Source organism: Indicator indicator, unplaced genomic scaffold (genome assembly GCF_027791375.1).
Source record: "Indicator indicator isolate 239-I01 unplaced genomic scaffold, UM_Iind_1.1 iindUn_scaffold_218, whole genome shotgun sequence".
In the NCBI taxonomy this organism is placed as follows: Eukaryota; Metazoa; Chordata; class Aves; order Piciformes; family Indicatoridae; genus Indicator; species Indicator indicator.
This window is the reverse complement of record NW_026539293.1, coordinates 1,094-15,746: the sequence shown is the minus strand read 5'-3', so window position 1 is coordinate 15,746 and position 14,653 is coordinate 1,094. Positions and strand designations below refer to the sequence as shown.

At 57.8% G+C, this 14,653-nt stretch overlaps 1 protein-coding gene across 1 annotated transcript in view; it reads left to right on the top strand.

The window, feature by feature from the left end:
* LOC128980504 (coiled-coil domain-containing protein 33-like) overlaps nt 1-13,182 on the top strand; it is a gene marked incomplete at its 3' end in the record, with an annotated part of 44,911 nt that extends 31,729 nt beyond the window's left edge. Inside the window, exons 6-12 of the mRNA XM_054398976.1 lie at nt 1,146-1,255; nt 4,328-4,429; nt 5,321-5,412; nt 5,545-5,665; nt 11,730-11,859; nt 11,970-12,091; nt 13,111-13,182. Of these exons, the coding sequence (XP_054254951.1) occupies nt 1,146-1,255; nt 4,328-4,429; nt 5,321-5,412; nt 5,545-5,665; nt 11,730-11,859; nt 11,970-12,091; nt 13,111-13,182 (749 nt within the window). The remainder of the gene's footprint in view (nt 1-1,145; nt 1,256-4,327; nt 4,430-5,320; nt 5,413-5,544; nt 5,666-11,729; nt 11,860-11,969; nt 12,092-13,110) is intronic.
* Nucleotides 13,183-14,653: the final 1,471 nt, after the last annotated feature.

Here is a 14,653-nt window from a genome sequence, read left to right as displayed (position 1 = left end):
CTAAATGTCTTCCCTGCTGCTCTTTCTACAAGGGCCTGGTGAGAGAACCTCCACTCAACTGGAGCCCTTGCTGCAGAGCAGGAGCTGGGGGAAGCCTGCTCCATGCACTTTGCCTGCTTCCTCACCTTCCTTTTGGGCACCCTGGGGTTGGCCAAGCAGGAGTTAAGGCCTGAGGCTCGGTGCAGTCATTAAGGTGGGGGAAGGGAAGGCCAAGTCTTGCTGGCAGCACAAAGAGAGGGAGGGTTTGGGTTTGGTTTTTTTTTTTTCTTCCCCTTCCATCAGCTCCTTTTTTTTCTTTTCTTTCTTCTTTTTTTTTTTTTTTTTCCTGATAAAAGGCTCTGCTCCTGCTTGTCGACTAAATTGCAGCTTTGCTTGGAAGGAAGGAAGGAAAGAGCTGGGAGGGGATGGAGGGGGGAAGGGAGCCACCACCCATGGGGATGATGCTGCTGTGCCAGGGGGTGGGGGAGCAGATGAGTACCTGTGGTGGTGGTGGTGACAAGTGGCTGCAGAACCTATCTGTGACCCCATGGCAGGGAGGGCTCACGGCAGGGGCCCAGCCTGGTGGGTTGGAGCCAGGGACGGATTGGTGGCAAGTCCTGGCTTCTCCAAGAGTAGTCTGAGCTGTGCTGCTGGTGTGCCAGTGGTTCATGGGCTTCCCTTTCTTGGGGCATGCTCCCTGTGGCTCCTTGGGATGCTCCTGTGTGTGTCCACATCTAAATCTGGCATGGCTGTAAGTCTTGCCCCCTGCCCAGCCCACCAAGACCTGCAAGGAGAAGGGGCTGCTGAAAACAAATCCATCCTCCCACCCCCTCTGTCCCTTCTTCACCCACACCTTGGATTCAGAGAATGGTTTGAGTCAGAGAGGGACCTCCAAGATCATCTCTTTCCACCTTCCCTCCCCCCACCTTGGGCAGGGACACCTTCCACCAGCCCAGGTTGCTCAAGGCCTCATCCAACCTGGTCTTGAACACCTTCAGGGAGGGAGCATCCACAGCCTCCCTGGGCAACCTCTTCCAGTGTCTCCCCACTCCCACTGGAAAGAATTTCATTCCCCAAACCTCTCCCCATCACTTCATCTGCTCTCCCCTTCCCCAGACTGCATGGCCAGCCCTGCTGATCCTGACAGCTGACCCTCTCCCTTCCAGCCCTGACTCTCACTGTGGCAGACAAAGCCACCAAGGAAGCCCTGGGGACCTTCCAGCTGCCAGTGGGGCACCTGCAGCCCTTCCAGCCCCACCACTGCAGGCTGGTGCTGGTAGGTGCAGCTCCTGCCCCTTCTCCCTTCCTTCCTCCCTCCCTTCCTCCCTTCTTTCCTCACTCCCTCCTTCCTTCCTTCCCTCCCTCCCTTCCTTCCCTCCCTCCCTCCCCTCCCTCCCTTCCCTTCCTTCCCTCCCTTCCCTCCCTCCCTTCCTCCCTTCCCTTCCTTCCCTCCCTCCCTTCCTTTCTTCCCTCCCTCCCTTCCTTTCTTCCCTCCCTCCCTTCCTTCCTTCCCTCCCTCCCTTCCCTCCCTTCCCTTCCTTCCCTCCCTTCCCTTCCTTCCCTCCCTTCCTTCCTTCCTTCCCTCCCTTCCTTCCTTCCTTCCTTCCTTCCTTCCTTCCTTCCCTTCCTTCCTTCCTTCCTTCCTTCCTTCCTTCCTTCCTTCCTTCCTTCCTTCCTTCCTTCCTTCCTTCCTTCCTCCTTCCTTCCTTCCTTCCTTCCTTCCTTCCTTCCTTCCTTCCTTCCTTCCTTCCTTCCTTCCTTCCCTTCCTTCCTTCCTTCCTTCCTTCCTTCCTTCCTTCCTTCCTTCCTTCCTTCCTTCCTTCCTTCCTTCCTTCCTTCCTTCCTTCCTTCCTTCCTTCCTTCCTTCCTTCCTTCCTTCCTTCCTTCCCTCCCTTCCCTCCCTCCCTTCCCTCCCTTCCCTCCCTCCCTTCCCTTCCTTCCCTTCCTTCCCTTCCTTCCCTTTCTTCCCTTCCTTCCCTTCCTTCCCTTCCTTCCCTTCCTTCCCTTCCTTCCTTCCTTCCTTCCTTCCTTCCTTCCTTCCTTCCTTCCTTCCTTCCTTCCTTCCTTCCTTCCTTCCTTCCTTCCTTCCTTCCTTCCTTCCTTCCTTCCTTCCTTCCTTCCTTCCTTCCTTCCTTCCCACTGCTTATTCCTGCTAAGATCCCTGATTTCCCCTCCAGCTGGAGCTGGGGGCTGGGGGCAGAGGGAGCCTTGTGTAAGCAGTAATCCTGGTGGGAACCTCGACTTTGGCAGGTTGGGGAAGGTGCTGAAAGAGCTTTTGGAGCCCAGAGCTGCACGAGGTGGGAACAAGGAAGGCCTTGTGCTGGGCTTTTCCAAATCTCCAGTGGAGGGGGAGGGGTGGGGCGAACCAAACACAAAGGAAAAGCAATGGGATTGCAAGTTGGGAAGTGGGTTTTTTTGTCCTCAGCACCCTGCAGAAGGAGCTGTGGGGCTGGGCCATACCACAGTGGTTGTTAATCCAGGGGACAGCAAGGTGCCCTTGTGGCCAGGAAGGACAACAGGATCCTGGGCTGTGCCAAGAAGATTCCTGGCCAGCAGCTCAAGGGAGGTTCTCCTGCCCCTCTGCTCTGCCCTACTGAGGCTACATCTGCAATATTCTGTCCAGTTCTGGGCTCTCCAGTTCAAGAGAGACAGGGAAGTGCTGGAGAGAATCCAGGGGAGGCTACAAGGATGCTGAAGGGCCTGGAGCAGCTCTGTCAGGAGGCAAAGCTGAGAGCCCTGGGGGTGTTGGGCTTGCAGAAGAGCAGCCCCAGAGGGGAGCTGAGCAATGTTTGCCCCAATCTGAAGGGTGGGTGGGTGTCAAATAAGGGTCAGTGCCCTCTCAGTGGTGTCCTGTGACAGGAGAAGGGGGGAAGGGCACCAAGTGGAACACAAGAAGTTCCACCTCAACAGGAAGAGAAACTTCTTTGGTGTGAGGGTGCTGGAGCTTGGGAGCTGGCTGCCCGGAGAGATTGTGGAGTCTCCTTCTCTGGAGATTTTCATGAGCCGTGCCCTGGTTCCTGGGTGACCTGCCCTGGGTGATCCTGCTCTGGCAAGGGGATGATCCCCAGACTGGATGATCTCCAGAGATCCCTTCCAACCCCTAGCAGTCCATGATTAAACAGGGTGGGGGCACAGCAGCCCTTAATGCAAGGTGGGCACAAAGCCCTAGAGAAAAGTCCCTTCCCAAGCCCCTCAGTGAGGATTTCTCCATCTCAACATATGAGCAGTCCCAGCTGAGACCTGGCAAACTCAGTTTGGGGCCATTCCCCCAGCCCCAAACCAGCCTCAGGGAATCACAGAATGCAGCAGGTTGGGATTGATCCTCAGAGGTCATCTTGTGCTTGCAGGGAGCAAGGAGAGAGAATCACAGAATGCAGCAGGGTGGGATTGATCCTCAGAGGTCATCTTGTGCTTGCAGGGAGAGAGAATCACAGAATGCAGCAGTTTGGGAGAGATCCTCAGAGGTCATCTTGTCCCTGCAGGGAGCAAGGAGAGAGAATCACAGAATGCAGCAGGGTGGGAGAGATCCTCAGAGGTCATCTTGTCCCTGAAAGGAGCAGGGAGAGAGAATCACAGAATGCAGCAGTTTGGGAGAGATCCTCAGAGGTCATCTTGTCCCTGCAGGGAGCAGGGACACCTCCAACTGGATCAGGTTGCTCAGGACCTCATCAAGTTTGACCTTGAATGCTTCCAGGGCTGGAGCCTCCCCCACACCTCTGGGCAGCCTGTTCCACCACTCTCATTGTGAAGAACTTCCTAATGTCCAACCTAAACCTCCCCTGCTCCAGTTTAAATCCATTGCCCTTCATCCTAGCACCACAGCCCCTCACCAAGTCCTTCCCCAGCTCTCCTGTAGCCCACCTCAGGTCCTGGAAGGCTGCTCTGAGGTCTGCCTGGAGTCTTCTCCAGGCTGAACAACCCCAACCCTCCCAGCCTGGCTTTACAGCAGAGGTTCTCCAGCCTTCTGAGCATTTTTGTGGCCTCCTCTGGACCTTCTCCAACCATTCAATGCCCTTCTTGTGTGGAGGGCCCCAGAGCTGGACAGGGCAGTGTAGGTAAGGTCTTCCCAGAGGGTCAGGATCACCTCTCCTGACCTGCTGGCCACACTGCTTTGGGTTGCAGCCTCCCCTGTGCTCTGGCTCTGGCAGAAATGAGTTTCCTCTCCCCTGCCCCGAGCCTGGCAACCGTTAAATCCTTAAATGCAGAAGGATTTCTTTTCTTGACCTTTTTCTGGAAGGCTGCAGGGGGGCAAGGAGCTTTAATTCTCAGTTGTCAGCTGGGTGCCAGCTGCTTGCTTCGGTGGCCTTGCCCTTCCCTCCTCCCACAGCTGCCTCTCCCCCACGCACAGCCCAGGGCAGGGCACCCGGTGGGGACAGTCCTGAAGGTCACCATCAGCCGCAAGGGGAGCTGCATTCCTCGCTGCCATGGCTTCAGCTACGTGGCCCTGGAGGTGAGAGGGGTGGCCTCAGGTGCCTCAGAGTGCCTGGGAGGTTTGGGGAGAGGTGGGGAACCTCAGGAAGTTCCACCAAGGGCAAGCACAGGGTCCTGCGCCCCGGGCAGGAGCAAGCCCCAGGGAGCAGCACAGCTCTGTGGGCAAGGACCTGCTGGACAACAAGGTCACCATGGGCCAGCAGTGTTTGTCCTTGTGGCCAAGAAGGCAAATCTCCTGGGAGGGCATGAAGGGATAAGGTGGGTCTGCAGAGGCTGGGATGGACCAGAGCATGTTGACTCGAGGAGGAGGAGGAGGATGCACCTTCTCTCCTGCTCTGGTGGTTGGTGATGGTGATGAAGCTGAGTTCTGGAGGGCAGGAATGATCTGGAGGTGCTGGAAGGTGTCCAGAGAAGGGCCATGAGGATGAGCAGGGGGCTGGAGCTGCTCTGCTATGGAGACAGACTGAGAGAGTTGGAGTTGTGCAGTCTGGAGAGGAGAAGGCTCCCAGGAGACCTTCTTGTGGCCTTCCAGGATCTGAAGGAGGCTCCAAGAAAGCTGGGGAGGGACTTTTGAGGGTGTTAGGGAGTGATAGGACTGGGGGAATGGAACAAAACTAGAAGTGGGGAGATTCAGATTGGATGTTAGGAAGAAATTCTTCCCCATGAGGGTGGTGAGAGCCTGGCAGAGGTTGCCCAGGGAGGTGGTGGAAGCCTCATCCCTGGAGGTTTTTGCAGCCAGGCTGGATGTGGCTGTGAGCAACCTGCTGTAGTGTGAGGTGTCCCTGCCCATGGCAGGGGGGTTGGGACTGGCTGAGCCTTGAGCTCCCTTCCAACCCTGCCCTTTCTATGTGGGCAGCTTTTTATCTCCTCTCCCTCACCATGGACCCTTCCCATCTCCCTCACCTCCCAGGTGCTGCTGCAGGGGCTGTCAGCCCCCCTGGCCTCCCCCTCTGGAGCTCTTGTTGCTGTGGCCAGGGTTGTGACCAATGTCCAGCAGTACAAGTGAGTGCTGGCTGTGGGGAGCTGCTGGTGGCATGGGGATGGTGAGGGAAGAATGCAACCTGAGCCTCCCCTGGCACTTGGCTTGCCAGCTGTGGGCATGGCCATGCCATGCTGATGCTGCCTTTCTCTCAGGCACCTCATGGAGCACCATCCCACCTGCTGTCCTGGCCTCAGCCCCACCACCATCACCTTCCCAGACCCCCCAGCAGCAGCCTTCAGCAGAGCCTCAGTTGTCAACCAGGGCTGCCCACAGGTAGGAGGCCAAGTGCATCCCTGGGGGTGGGGCCCTAGGAGGAGACAATCAGTTTGGCTGGCAAAAACCTTTCAGGGGAGGGAGTCCAACCATGAAGCCAACAATGCCAGGTCCCCACTAAAGGAGACCTGGGCAGGTTGGAGATTTGGCCAGAGGGGAACCTCAGGAGGTTCAACAAGGGCAAGAGCAGGGTCCTGCAGCTGGGGAGGAGCAGGAGAGGGGAGGGGGGACCTGCTGGGGACCTGCTGGGGAGCAGCTCTGTGGAGAAGGAGCTGGGAGTGCTGGGGGACAAGTTCACCATAAGCCAGCAACTTGTTCTTGTAGCCAAGGCCAGTGGTCTGCTGGGGTGCATGAGGAAGAGTGTGGCCAGTAGGACAAAGGAGGCTCTCCTCCACCTCTACTCTGCCCTATTCAGGACAAATTCGGAGTCCTGTGTCCAGTTCAAGAGGGACAGGGAACTGCTGGAGAGAGTCCAGGGGAGGCTGCAAAGCTGCTGAGGGGCCTGGAGCAGCTCTGTGAGGAGCAAAGGCTGAGAGCCCTGAGGGTGAGAGCCTGCAGAAGAGCAGCCCCAGAGGGGAGCTGAGCAATGCTCAGCAAGAGCTGAAGGAGCTGTGGGGGGCAAGAGGCTGGGGCCAGACTCTGCTCAGTGGTGCCCAGGGACAGGCCAAGGAGCAATGGACACAAACTGGAACCCAGGAGGTTGCATCTGAAGAGGAGGAGAATCTTGTTTGGTGTGAGGGTGCTGGAGGCCTGGAGCAGGCTGCCCAGAGAGGTTGTGGAGTTTCCTTCTCTGCCAACCCCCCCTGGGCATTGTGCTGCTGGGCAAGCTGCTGTGGGTGCCCTGCTTAGGCAGGGGGTGATCTCCAGAGGTCCATTCCAACCCCCTGCATGCTGTGTTTCTGTGATCCTCTGCTTCAGTGAAACCTCAGCACCACACCTCTGCAGCTGCTACATCCCTCCAGAGATGGTGACTCCCCCACCTCCCTGGGCAGCATCCATCCCACTTGAGCACCACTCAGCAGCCCTCCTGCAGCAGGGGAAAGCTTGATGGGGCCAAGCAATGCTGTGAGCACTACAGACACAGTGCCCACATCTCCCTGCCAGAGCCCCACAGGCAGCTCCTCAGTGCTTTGTCCTTTTCCCTCCTGCTCTGCTCACGCCTCCAGCTCCTCCTGCTTCTCCAAGGGAGAGACCTTCTCCTCCCTGGGCCTCAAGTGCCACCAGGAGAGCTGGAGAGGCACATCTTCAAAATAGCTGTTGCCAGGGAAACTTGCCTACAGCGTGCTGGAGAGCAGGAGGGGGCCCTGCTTTTGTTCCTGAGCCCTGCCAAAAAGTGGTGGGGTTGGGAGAGGCAGGAGGCTGGAGGGATGGCAGCTGGGGGTTGGTCCCTTCTGCCTAGTAGCAGGTGATAGAGTGAAAGGAAACAGCCTGGAGTTGCACTAGGGAGGGGTTGAGGTTGGAGAGGAGGAAGAATTTCTTTGCTGCAAGAGTGGTCAGGGATTGGCACAGGCTGCCCAGGGAGGTGGGGGAGTCCCCATCCCTCCTGGAGGGGTTCAGGAAAGGTGAGGTTAAGGCACTCTGGGAGATGGGTTGGTGGTCATGGGGGTGTTGGGGCTGTGCTTGGACTGGAGGATCTGAGAGGTCTTTTACAGCTCAAACAAATCTGTGATGCTGTGATGATGGGGAAGGGAGGAGAGGGGATGGGGAAGGGAGGAGAGGGGATGGGGAAGGGAGGAGAGGTGATGGGGAAGGGAGGAGAGGGGATGGGGAAGGGAGGAGAGGGGAGGGGAAGGGAGGAGAGGGGAGGGGAAGGGAGGAGAGGGGATGGGGAAGGGAGGAGAGGGAGGGGAAGGGAGGAGAGGGGAAGGGGAAGGGAGGAGAGGGGATGGGGAAGGGAGGAGAGGGGATGGGGAAGAGAGGAGAGGGGATGGGGAAGGGAGGAGAGGGGATGGGGAAGGGAGGAGAGGGGACGGGGAAGGGAGGAGAGGGGACGGGGAAGGGAGGAGAGGGGATGGGACAGGCAGGAGAGGGGATGGGACAGGGATAAGAGGGAATGGAGCAGGCAAGCCAAAAGCCAGCATGAAGCTGGCACCCTTCAGACACCAGAGCTGCTCCATCCCTTCACCTCTGCAAAGTGCCAGCCAAAAGCATGGTGAGGGCAGATGTCCAGCAGCCCCCCAAAAGAAGGATCCAGCTGGTCCCCAGCTCCCCTTTCTCCATCTTCATCCTCTCCCTTCTTCCCTGTGTGTTCAGTTTGGATTGCTTGGAGCAACCTTCCCTCTGTCAACACATTTGGGGAGCTCAGAATGAAAATATTCCTCCGGGGGGGTGGCCAAATGCCAAGTCACCCACGGGGCACTGAGTTGTCATCAAACTCATTAGTGCCTTTCACTCCCTTCAGTCATTGGTGGTTTATTCCCCTCCTCCTCCACCTTCCCTGAGCTGTTCTTTGCAGGTGAGAAGTTGGGGGAGGGGGGGACGGAAGCACCAGGAACCTTCTGCTTTGGCTTTGCACCTGCTCCTTGTGCCCAGCACCCTCCAGCCCCACTGTGGCAATGGGTTTGAGGTAGAGGTTGCCCACTCTGGCCCCTGCTTGCCTGCCACGTTCTCTTCCCCTCTCCCCATCTCCTTGCTCTGGGCTGCAGTTCCTCAAACCAGAGCAAGGACAGGCCTCTAAGAAAAGAAAAAAACAGCCCAAGAAACATCGAGTTTGCTTTGGATTTAGGGATGAATCCACACACAAGCCCTTGGGAAGCTGTGGGCAAGCTCAAGCCAACTCTGCCCCCTCAGCCCCAGCACGGGCAGCAGTGCCAGTGTGGAGCTGTGGGAGCCCAACACAGGAGGACAAGTGATTAAACCTGGCCATCTGGCCTGCATGCATGCCTGCTGCCTCCTCCTCCTCCTCCTCTCCTCACCTCCAGGGCTCTGTCTGCCTTTGCACATCCAGCCCCTCTCTTCCCTCCATCTCCTGCCTCGGTTTCCCCCCCTTGTAGGACCCTGGTTGCTTCTCCAAGAGGACAAACTGTAAAATGCCCAGGAGGAATGGTTAAAAGGGAAGGCTGGGAGGAAGAGGAGGAAGAGGAGGAGGAGGAGGAGGAGGAGGGAGGGTGGCTGCTGTGGCTGCAGAGGTTAATGGCTTTCCCCCAGCGGGCTGGCGGGCAGGCTAATCGGATTCGATCCCTCTGCCAGCCCAGCCTGGCCTCTCGCCTGTCACTTCCCATCAGCATCTGCAGGCAATGGGGCTTGGCTTCACCTTCAGCAGGGCACCTCTCTTACTGAAGAGGCTTTGGGGTTCCTGGCTGGTTAACCCTTCCCTGGCTCCTGGAGACCAGGAGGTTTTGGGGGAGGGGGCAGGAGTGAGGCGAGACCTGCACGGAGCTGCCCGTTGGGTGCTCCTTTGCCACCAGGCTGGGTGGGTTTGGGCAGGCTGGTGCCAAGGGGAAGCTCAGGGGGTGGATGGGCACCAGGATGTGCCTCTTACAGAGAGCCACACTGGCTCTGTCCTCCCAGGACCAAGCTCAAGCCTTTGTGATGTTGGTCTCCTTGAAGATGAATCTTCTTTTGGGAACCTTCCGACCTCACCCATTTGATGATGGAGGCAAACTCCAGCACAGGAGGTTCCACCTCAACATGAGGAGGAACTCCTTCCCTGGGAGGGTCCCAGAGCACTGGAACAGGCTGCCCAGAGAGGTTGTGGAGTCTCCTTCTCTGGAGACTTTCAAGCCCCACCTGGATGCCTTCCTGCTCGACCTGTGCTGGATTCTATGGTCCTGCTCTGGCAGGGGTGGGGGTGTTGGACTGAATGAGCTCTGGAGGTCCCTTCCAACCCCTCACATCCTTTCCTCCTGTGATCTGGAGCTTCTCAACCTCTTCTGGGGTTTTGCACCCTTCAGACAGGCCATGGTGAAGCCCAGGAGATGGCCTCCCCCCTGGGGAAGGCAGGACACACTCTGTGGGCTTGGCCACCTCTACCTCTCTCCTCATGCCAACGCTGCTGCCTTGGAAGCAGCCTTCAGGAGATGATTGCTGGGGTAGGCAGGGAAGATGAAGGTGTCTCCATCCTCCTCCTCCTTCTGCCCATCCCCATTGTTGTGCTCCTCCAGGTGGCCCTTGGCAGAAGCAGTTGCTGTGCCAAAACGTCTGCCCACATCACTGCATCGGCTCTGATGCCCTGGCACAGAGCCTCCATCTCTCCCCCCCAGCCTATGGGAGACAGCTTGGCCCCGGCAAAACTCCCTCCCCCCAACCCCCAACCCCTCCAAATCAGGCTTGGGAGAGGGGGAAAACCAGGGAATCCGATCCCTCCTCCCTGTCCTGGGGAGAGGAGCCATGTGGGCTCCGGACCTGTGGCAATTGGGGTCAAACCCACAATCTGGTGCCACGTTTGACTTCTTCTCCCTCCCCTGCTGAGCCGAAAACGGCACCGAACTGGCAGCATCGCGCCCAGGTTGATGCCAGGGAAAGCAACCGGAGGCGGGGGCTGGTGGCTCGGCGGGAGCTCTCCTCCCCGCCCCCACCCCCGCCCCAGCCTGGGCTTTCGGAGCCGGATGAGGCAGCCCGGGGGGTTGGGAGGGAGGATGGGGAGGGAGAGGAGTGGCTGGAAGGTGCTGAGCTGGGTCACAGGATCCATCTGCTGGGAGCTGCCCCAGGCTGTGTTGGTTTTCCCTAAGGACTTCCTGGCACAGAGTGGTTGGAGGGTGCTGAGCTGGATCCATCCATTAGGAGCTGCCCCAATCCGTGTTGGTTTTCCCTAAGGACTTCCAGGCATAGACTGGCTGGAGGGTGCTGAGCTGGATCCATCCATTGGGAGCTGCCCCAGTCTGTGTTGGTTTTCCCTAAGGACTTCCTGGCACAGAGTGGTTGGAGGGTGCTGAGCTGGATCCATCCATTAGGAGCTGCCCCAATCCGTGTTGGTTTTCCCTAAGGACTTCCAGGCATAGACTGGCTGGAGGGTGCTGAGCTGGATCCATCCATTGGGAGCTGCCCCAGTCTGTGTTGGTTTTCCCTAAGGACTTCCTGGCACAGAGTGGTTGGAGGGTGCTGAGCTGGATCCATCCATTAGGAGCTGCCCCAATCCGTGTTGGTTTTCCCTAAGGACTTCCAGGCATAGACTGGCTGGAGGGTGCTGAGCTGGATCCATCCATTGGGAGCTGCCCCAGTCTGTGTTGGTTTTCCCTAAGGACTTCCAGGCACATAGTGGCTGGAGGGTGCTGAGCTGGATCCATCCATTGGGAGCTGCCCCAATCCATGTTGGTTTTCCCTAAGGACTTCCAGGCACAGACTGGTTGGAGGGTGCTGAGCTGGATCCATCCATTAGGAGCTGCCCCAATCCATGCTGGTTTTCCCTAAGGACTTCCAGGCACAGAGTGGTTGGAGGGTGCTGAGCCGGATCCATCCATCGGGAGCTGCCTCCAGACATGGATTAGGGCTCCCTCCAAACTTCATCCCAGCCAAAACTCCCAGCTGATGCCCAATCCCTGACAAAATTCCCATCCAAGCCAACCCACCTGGTGCTGAGCCAGCACTTAACAGCCCAGCATGGAGATCTTTTCCTGGGGGAGGGGTGGTTTGAAGCATCCTAACCCCACACTTCCCTCCCCCACCAAGCCCCAAGGGTTGGATAATGCACTTCTGGGGGTCTCATGTCCATTAACATCTGCCAGCTGTGAGCAGAGGGAGACACTTCCCTGCTTTTTTTCCCCCTTCTTTCTCCCACCCCTCCCTCCTGCAGCAGGAATGTTGCTGATGCAGAAAAGCCAATTGACAGCTCAGTGGCTCCAGGGGTAAACACATTGCCCACTGGTCAATATCTGCTGGGCTCATGCATGGGGGGGAAAAAGGTTTGGGGAGGGGGATAGAGGGACCCCAAAAGCCTGCAGAGCAGGCTTTTGGGGTCCCTCTATCCCCCTCCCCAAAAAACCAGAGGCAGGGGTGGGATGTGAGGGGTTGAGCTAAGGTTTTTCTTTCCCTACTACACTTCCTCTCCCTCCTCTCTGCTTATTTCTCCTCTAGAGCTTAGAAAGCAACTAAAGGACAATTTTTTTTTTTTTCTTTCTCTCCTAAGATGTCCCAAGCAGCTGGCCCACCAGAGAAACCCACTTGGAACACCTCCTTCCTCTTCCATGGCCAAGACGTGGCCACTCTCTTCTCTGAAGACACTGCCCTGGTGATTGAATATTACCCATCCAAAGCCAGTGAGTCTGGGGACCCCACGAAGGATGCTCTCCCTCAGCCCCCTCCCCATCCAGGCCTGGCTATGGGCAGCTCCTGCTTTAACCACCTTCTGCTTTCACCCCTTTCCCAGTCTGGGATGCTCCTGGCCCTCTCATCCCTTTGGGATACTCAGTGCTGCCCCTCACCAGCAGTGTTTTCCAGGAGCTGGGGGCACGGAGGGGAGGGCTGCGTGTGGATGGCCTCACTGTGCAGGTGAGCTGGGGGCTGTGGGGGCATGGTGGGAGAGGCATCTCCACATAGAAGCAATTGTCAGGCTTGGAAGGGAGCTCAAGCCTGTTCCAACCCCTCTGCCATGGGCAGGGACACCTCACACTACAGCAGGTTGCTCACAGCCACATCCAGCCTGGCTGCAAAAACCTCCAGGGATGAGGCTCCCACCACCTCCCTGGGCAACCTCTGCCAGTCTCTCACCACCCTCCTGGGGAAGAATTTCTTCCTAACATCCAATCTGAATCTCCCCACTTCTAGTTTTGCTCCATTCCCCCCCCCCCCCAGTCCTGTCACTCCCTGACACCCTCAAAAGTCCCTCCCCAGCTTTCTTGTAGCCCCCTTCAGATCCTGGAAGGCCACAAGAAGGTCTCCTGGGAGCCTTCTCTTCTCCAGACTGAACAACCCCAACTCTCTCAGTCTGTCTTCATAGCAGAGCAGCTCCAGCCCTCTGCTCATCCTCATGGCCCTTCTCTGGACACTCTCCAGCACCTCCAGATCCTTCCTGTAATAGAGACTCCAGAACTGGATGCAGTACTCCTGGCTGGGCAGCCTGTTGCAGAGCTCCCCAGCATCCCAAGAGAAGCCAGGATCCCTGCTTTGAACTTCTCCTGGGTCATGGAGTGGGTTTGGGTTGGAAGGAACCTTAAAGATCATCCAGTTCCAAGCCCTCCACCATGGGCAGGGTCACCTCCCACCAGCCCAGGTTGCTCAAGGCCTCATCCAGTCTCGCCTTCAATACTTCCAGGGAGGGAGCAACCACAACCTCCCTGGGCAACCTGTTCCAGTGTCTCCCCACCCTCACTGGCAAGAATTTCTTCCTCATCTCAAGTCTCAATCTCCCCTCTCCCAGCTCAAAGCCATTGTCCCTCATCCTATCACTACAAGCCCTTGTCACAAGTCCCTCTCTGGGGGATGGCACCTGGGTGATGCCAAAGCCACCCAGAGCCCTGGCAGAAACCCAGAATCCTGCACAGGCTGTGACCTTTCCTCTGCTTTCCCAGGGCACGGACCTCAAAACCACGTCTGGAGCCATCCCGACCGTGGGGCTCTGCCTGCAGCTCCTTCCATCAGAGGTGAGGTGCTGGGGATGCTGAACCCCGAGGCAGGGAGGGGCAGGAAGAGGGCAGGAGATGGCTCTGTAGAGCTGCCACCCTCTCTCCAAACCTCTCAGGCGGGGATCAGCTGGGCTGGATCTGGGTTTTTAATCCCTCAGGGCTCTAGATCGTGCCGCCGGGCAGCTGGTTAAAGCGGCACCGTTCCGGCCCTTGTGCATCCCTCCCTTTTCCCGGGGCTTTGAGCACGTGCTTGTATTCCCAGGAAACCCGAGCTGGAGGCAGGCAGGGCACAGGCAGGGCCTTTGGGAGAGGCTGGTGACCGTCTCCGTGCAGAGAAGGACCAGGCTGGTTAACCACGATGACAAACGTCCAGCTGCCTCCAGCCTTCGGTCCCCAGGGCTGCCGCAGCAGGGAGGGAATTTCGGCGGCTTTTCCCAGGGAGGAGGGGGACCCCGCCGGCCCTTGGCTCGAGGACGGCTTGGGATGCGTCCCGTGAGCCCGACCAAGCTCATTTTCCAGCCTCTGCAAACCCCTCAAACCTCTCCTGAAAGCGAATTTGGGAGAGGTCTGCCTGCTGCGGCACCCCCGGGGCTGGCCGGGGAGGGTCTTTGGAGTGATTGCTCCGAGCCGGGGCGGGAGGAGGGAGTGGGGGAGGGGAGAGGAGGGGGTCATCGAAAAGGGGGTCTGTGCGTGATGAATTATTCACATGGGTGTCACTAAGTGCAGAATTAATCCTTTCGCTTCCAGCTGGCTGCCGCACTAAATTATCACTCGCAGTCATGCGGGAAAATGCTGCGGAATTCATTTAGCTGATTATTGTTTTGATCCGGGAGCTGTAATTCTTTTTTTTTTTTTCCCCTCCCCGCCTTCTTTCTCTTGCCCACACCTCCTCCCCCCCTCAGCAGTCTCGTTCCCCTTCCAGCCCTGCCTTCCTTAATATATGTAAGAGCTGGGAGTGGGAACGACAACCACCAAACCCAAAAAGGCAGGAGAGGCAGAGCTGGCCCTGGGCTCCCTGTCTGGTTCGTTCATCCGGCGGCGGCTCAGGCAGACAGACCCCGAGCCATGCAAATCAAGGAGCCAGCAGGGTGAGGCCAGGCTGCGCTCCTTCTGTCTGCCAAGGTTCCTTTTTTTTGTTGTTGTATTCTTGCCTGGAAGGCAGGGTTTTTCTTTTTTTTTTTTCTGAGGGAGGTGCCCCAGCTCAGCAGGCTCTGATCCTCAGCGTCCTCCCCCCGAAAACCACAACCCAGCAGGCAGGAGTGGTCTTGGTGTGCTTGCAGGGGGAGAAGCTCTCCCTCAAGCCTTTGAGGCAGTTCCAAGCATCGAGGGATGCTTGAAGGCTGAATTTCCAAGTTCTCAGCTCGGGGATTAGTCCTGAGCTCGGCTTGTGGACAGCAAGAAGAAGCCAAAGAGGGACAAAGAGGAACAGAGAGCAGTGCAGGACCTGAGGGACTCAGGGCAGGCTTTGGAGCAGGGTTGTCCTTGGGCT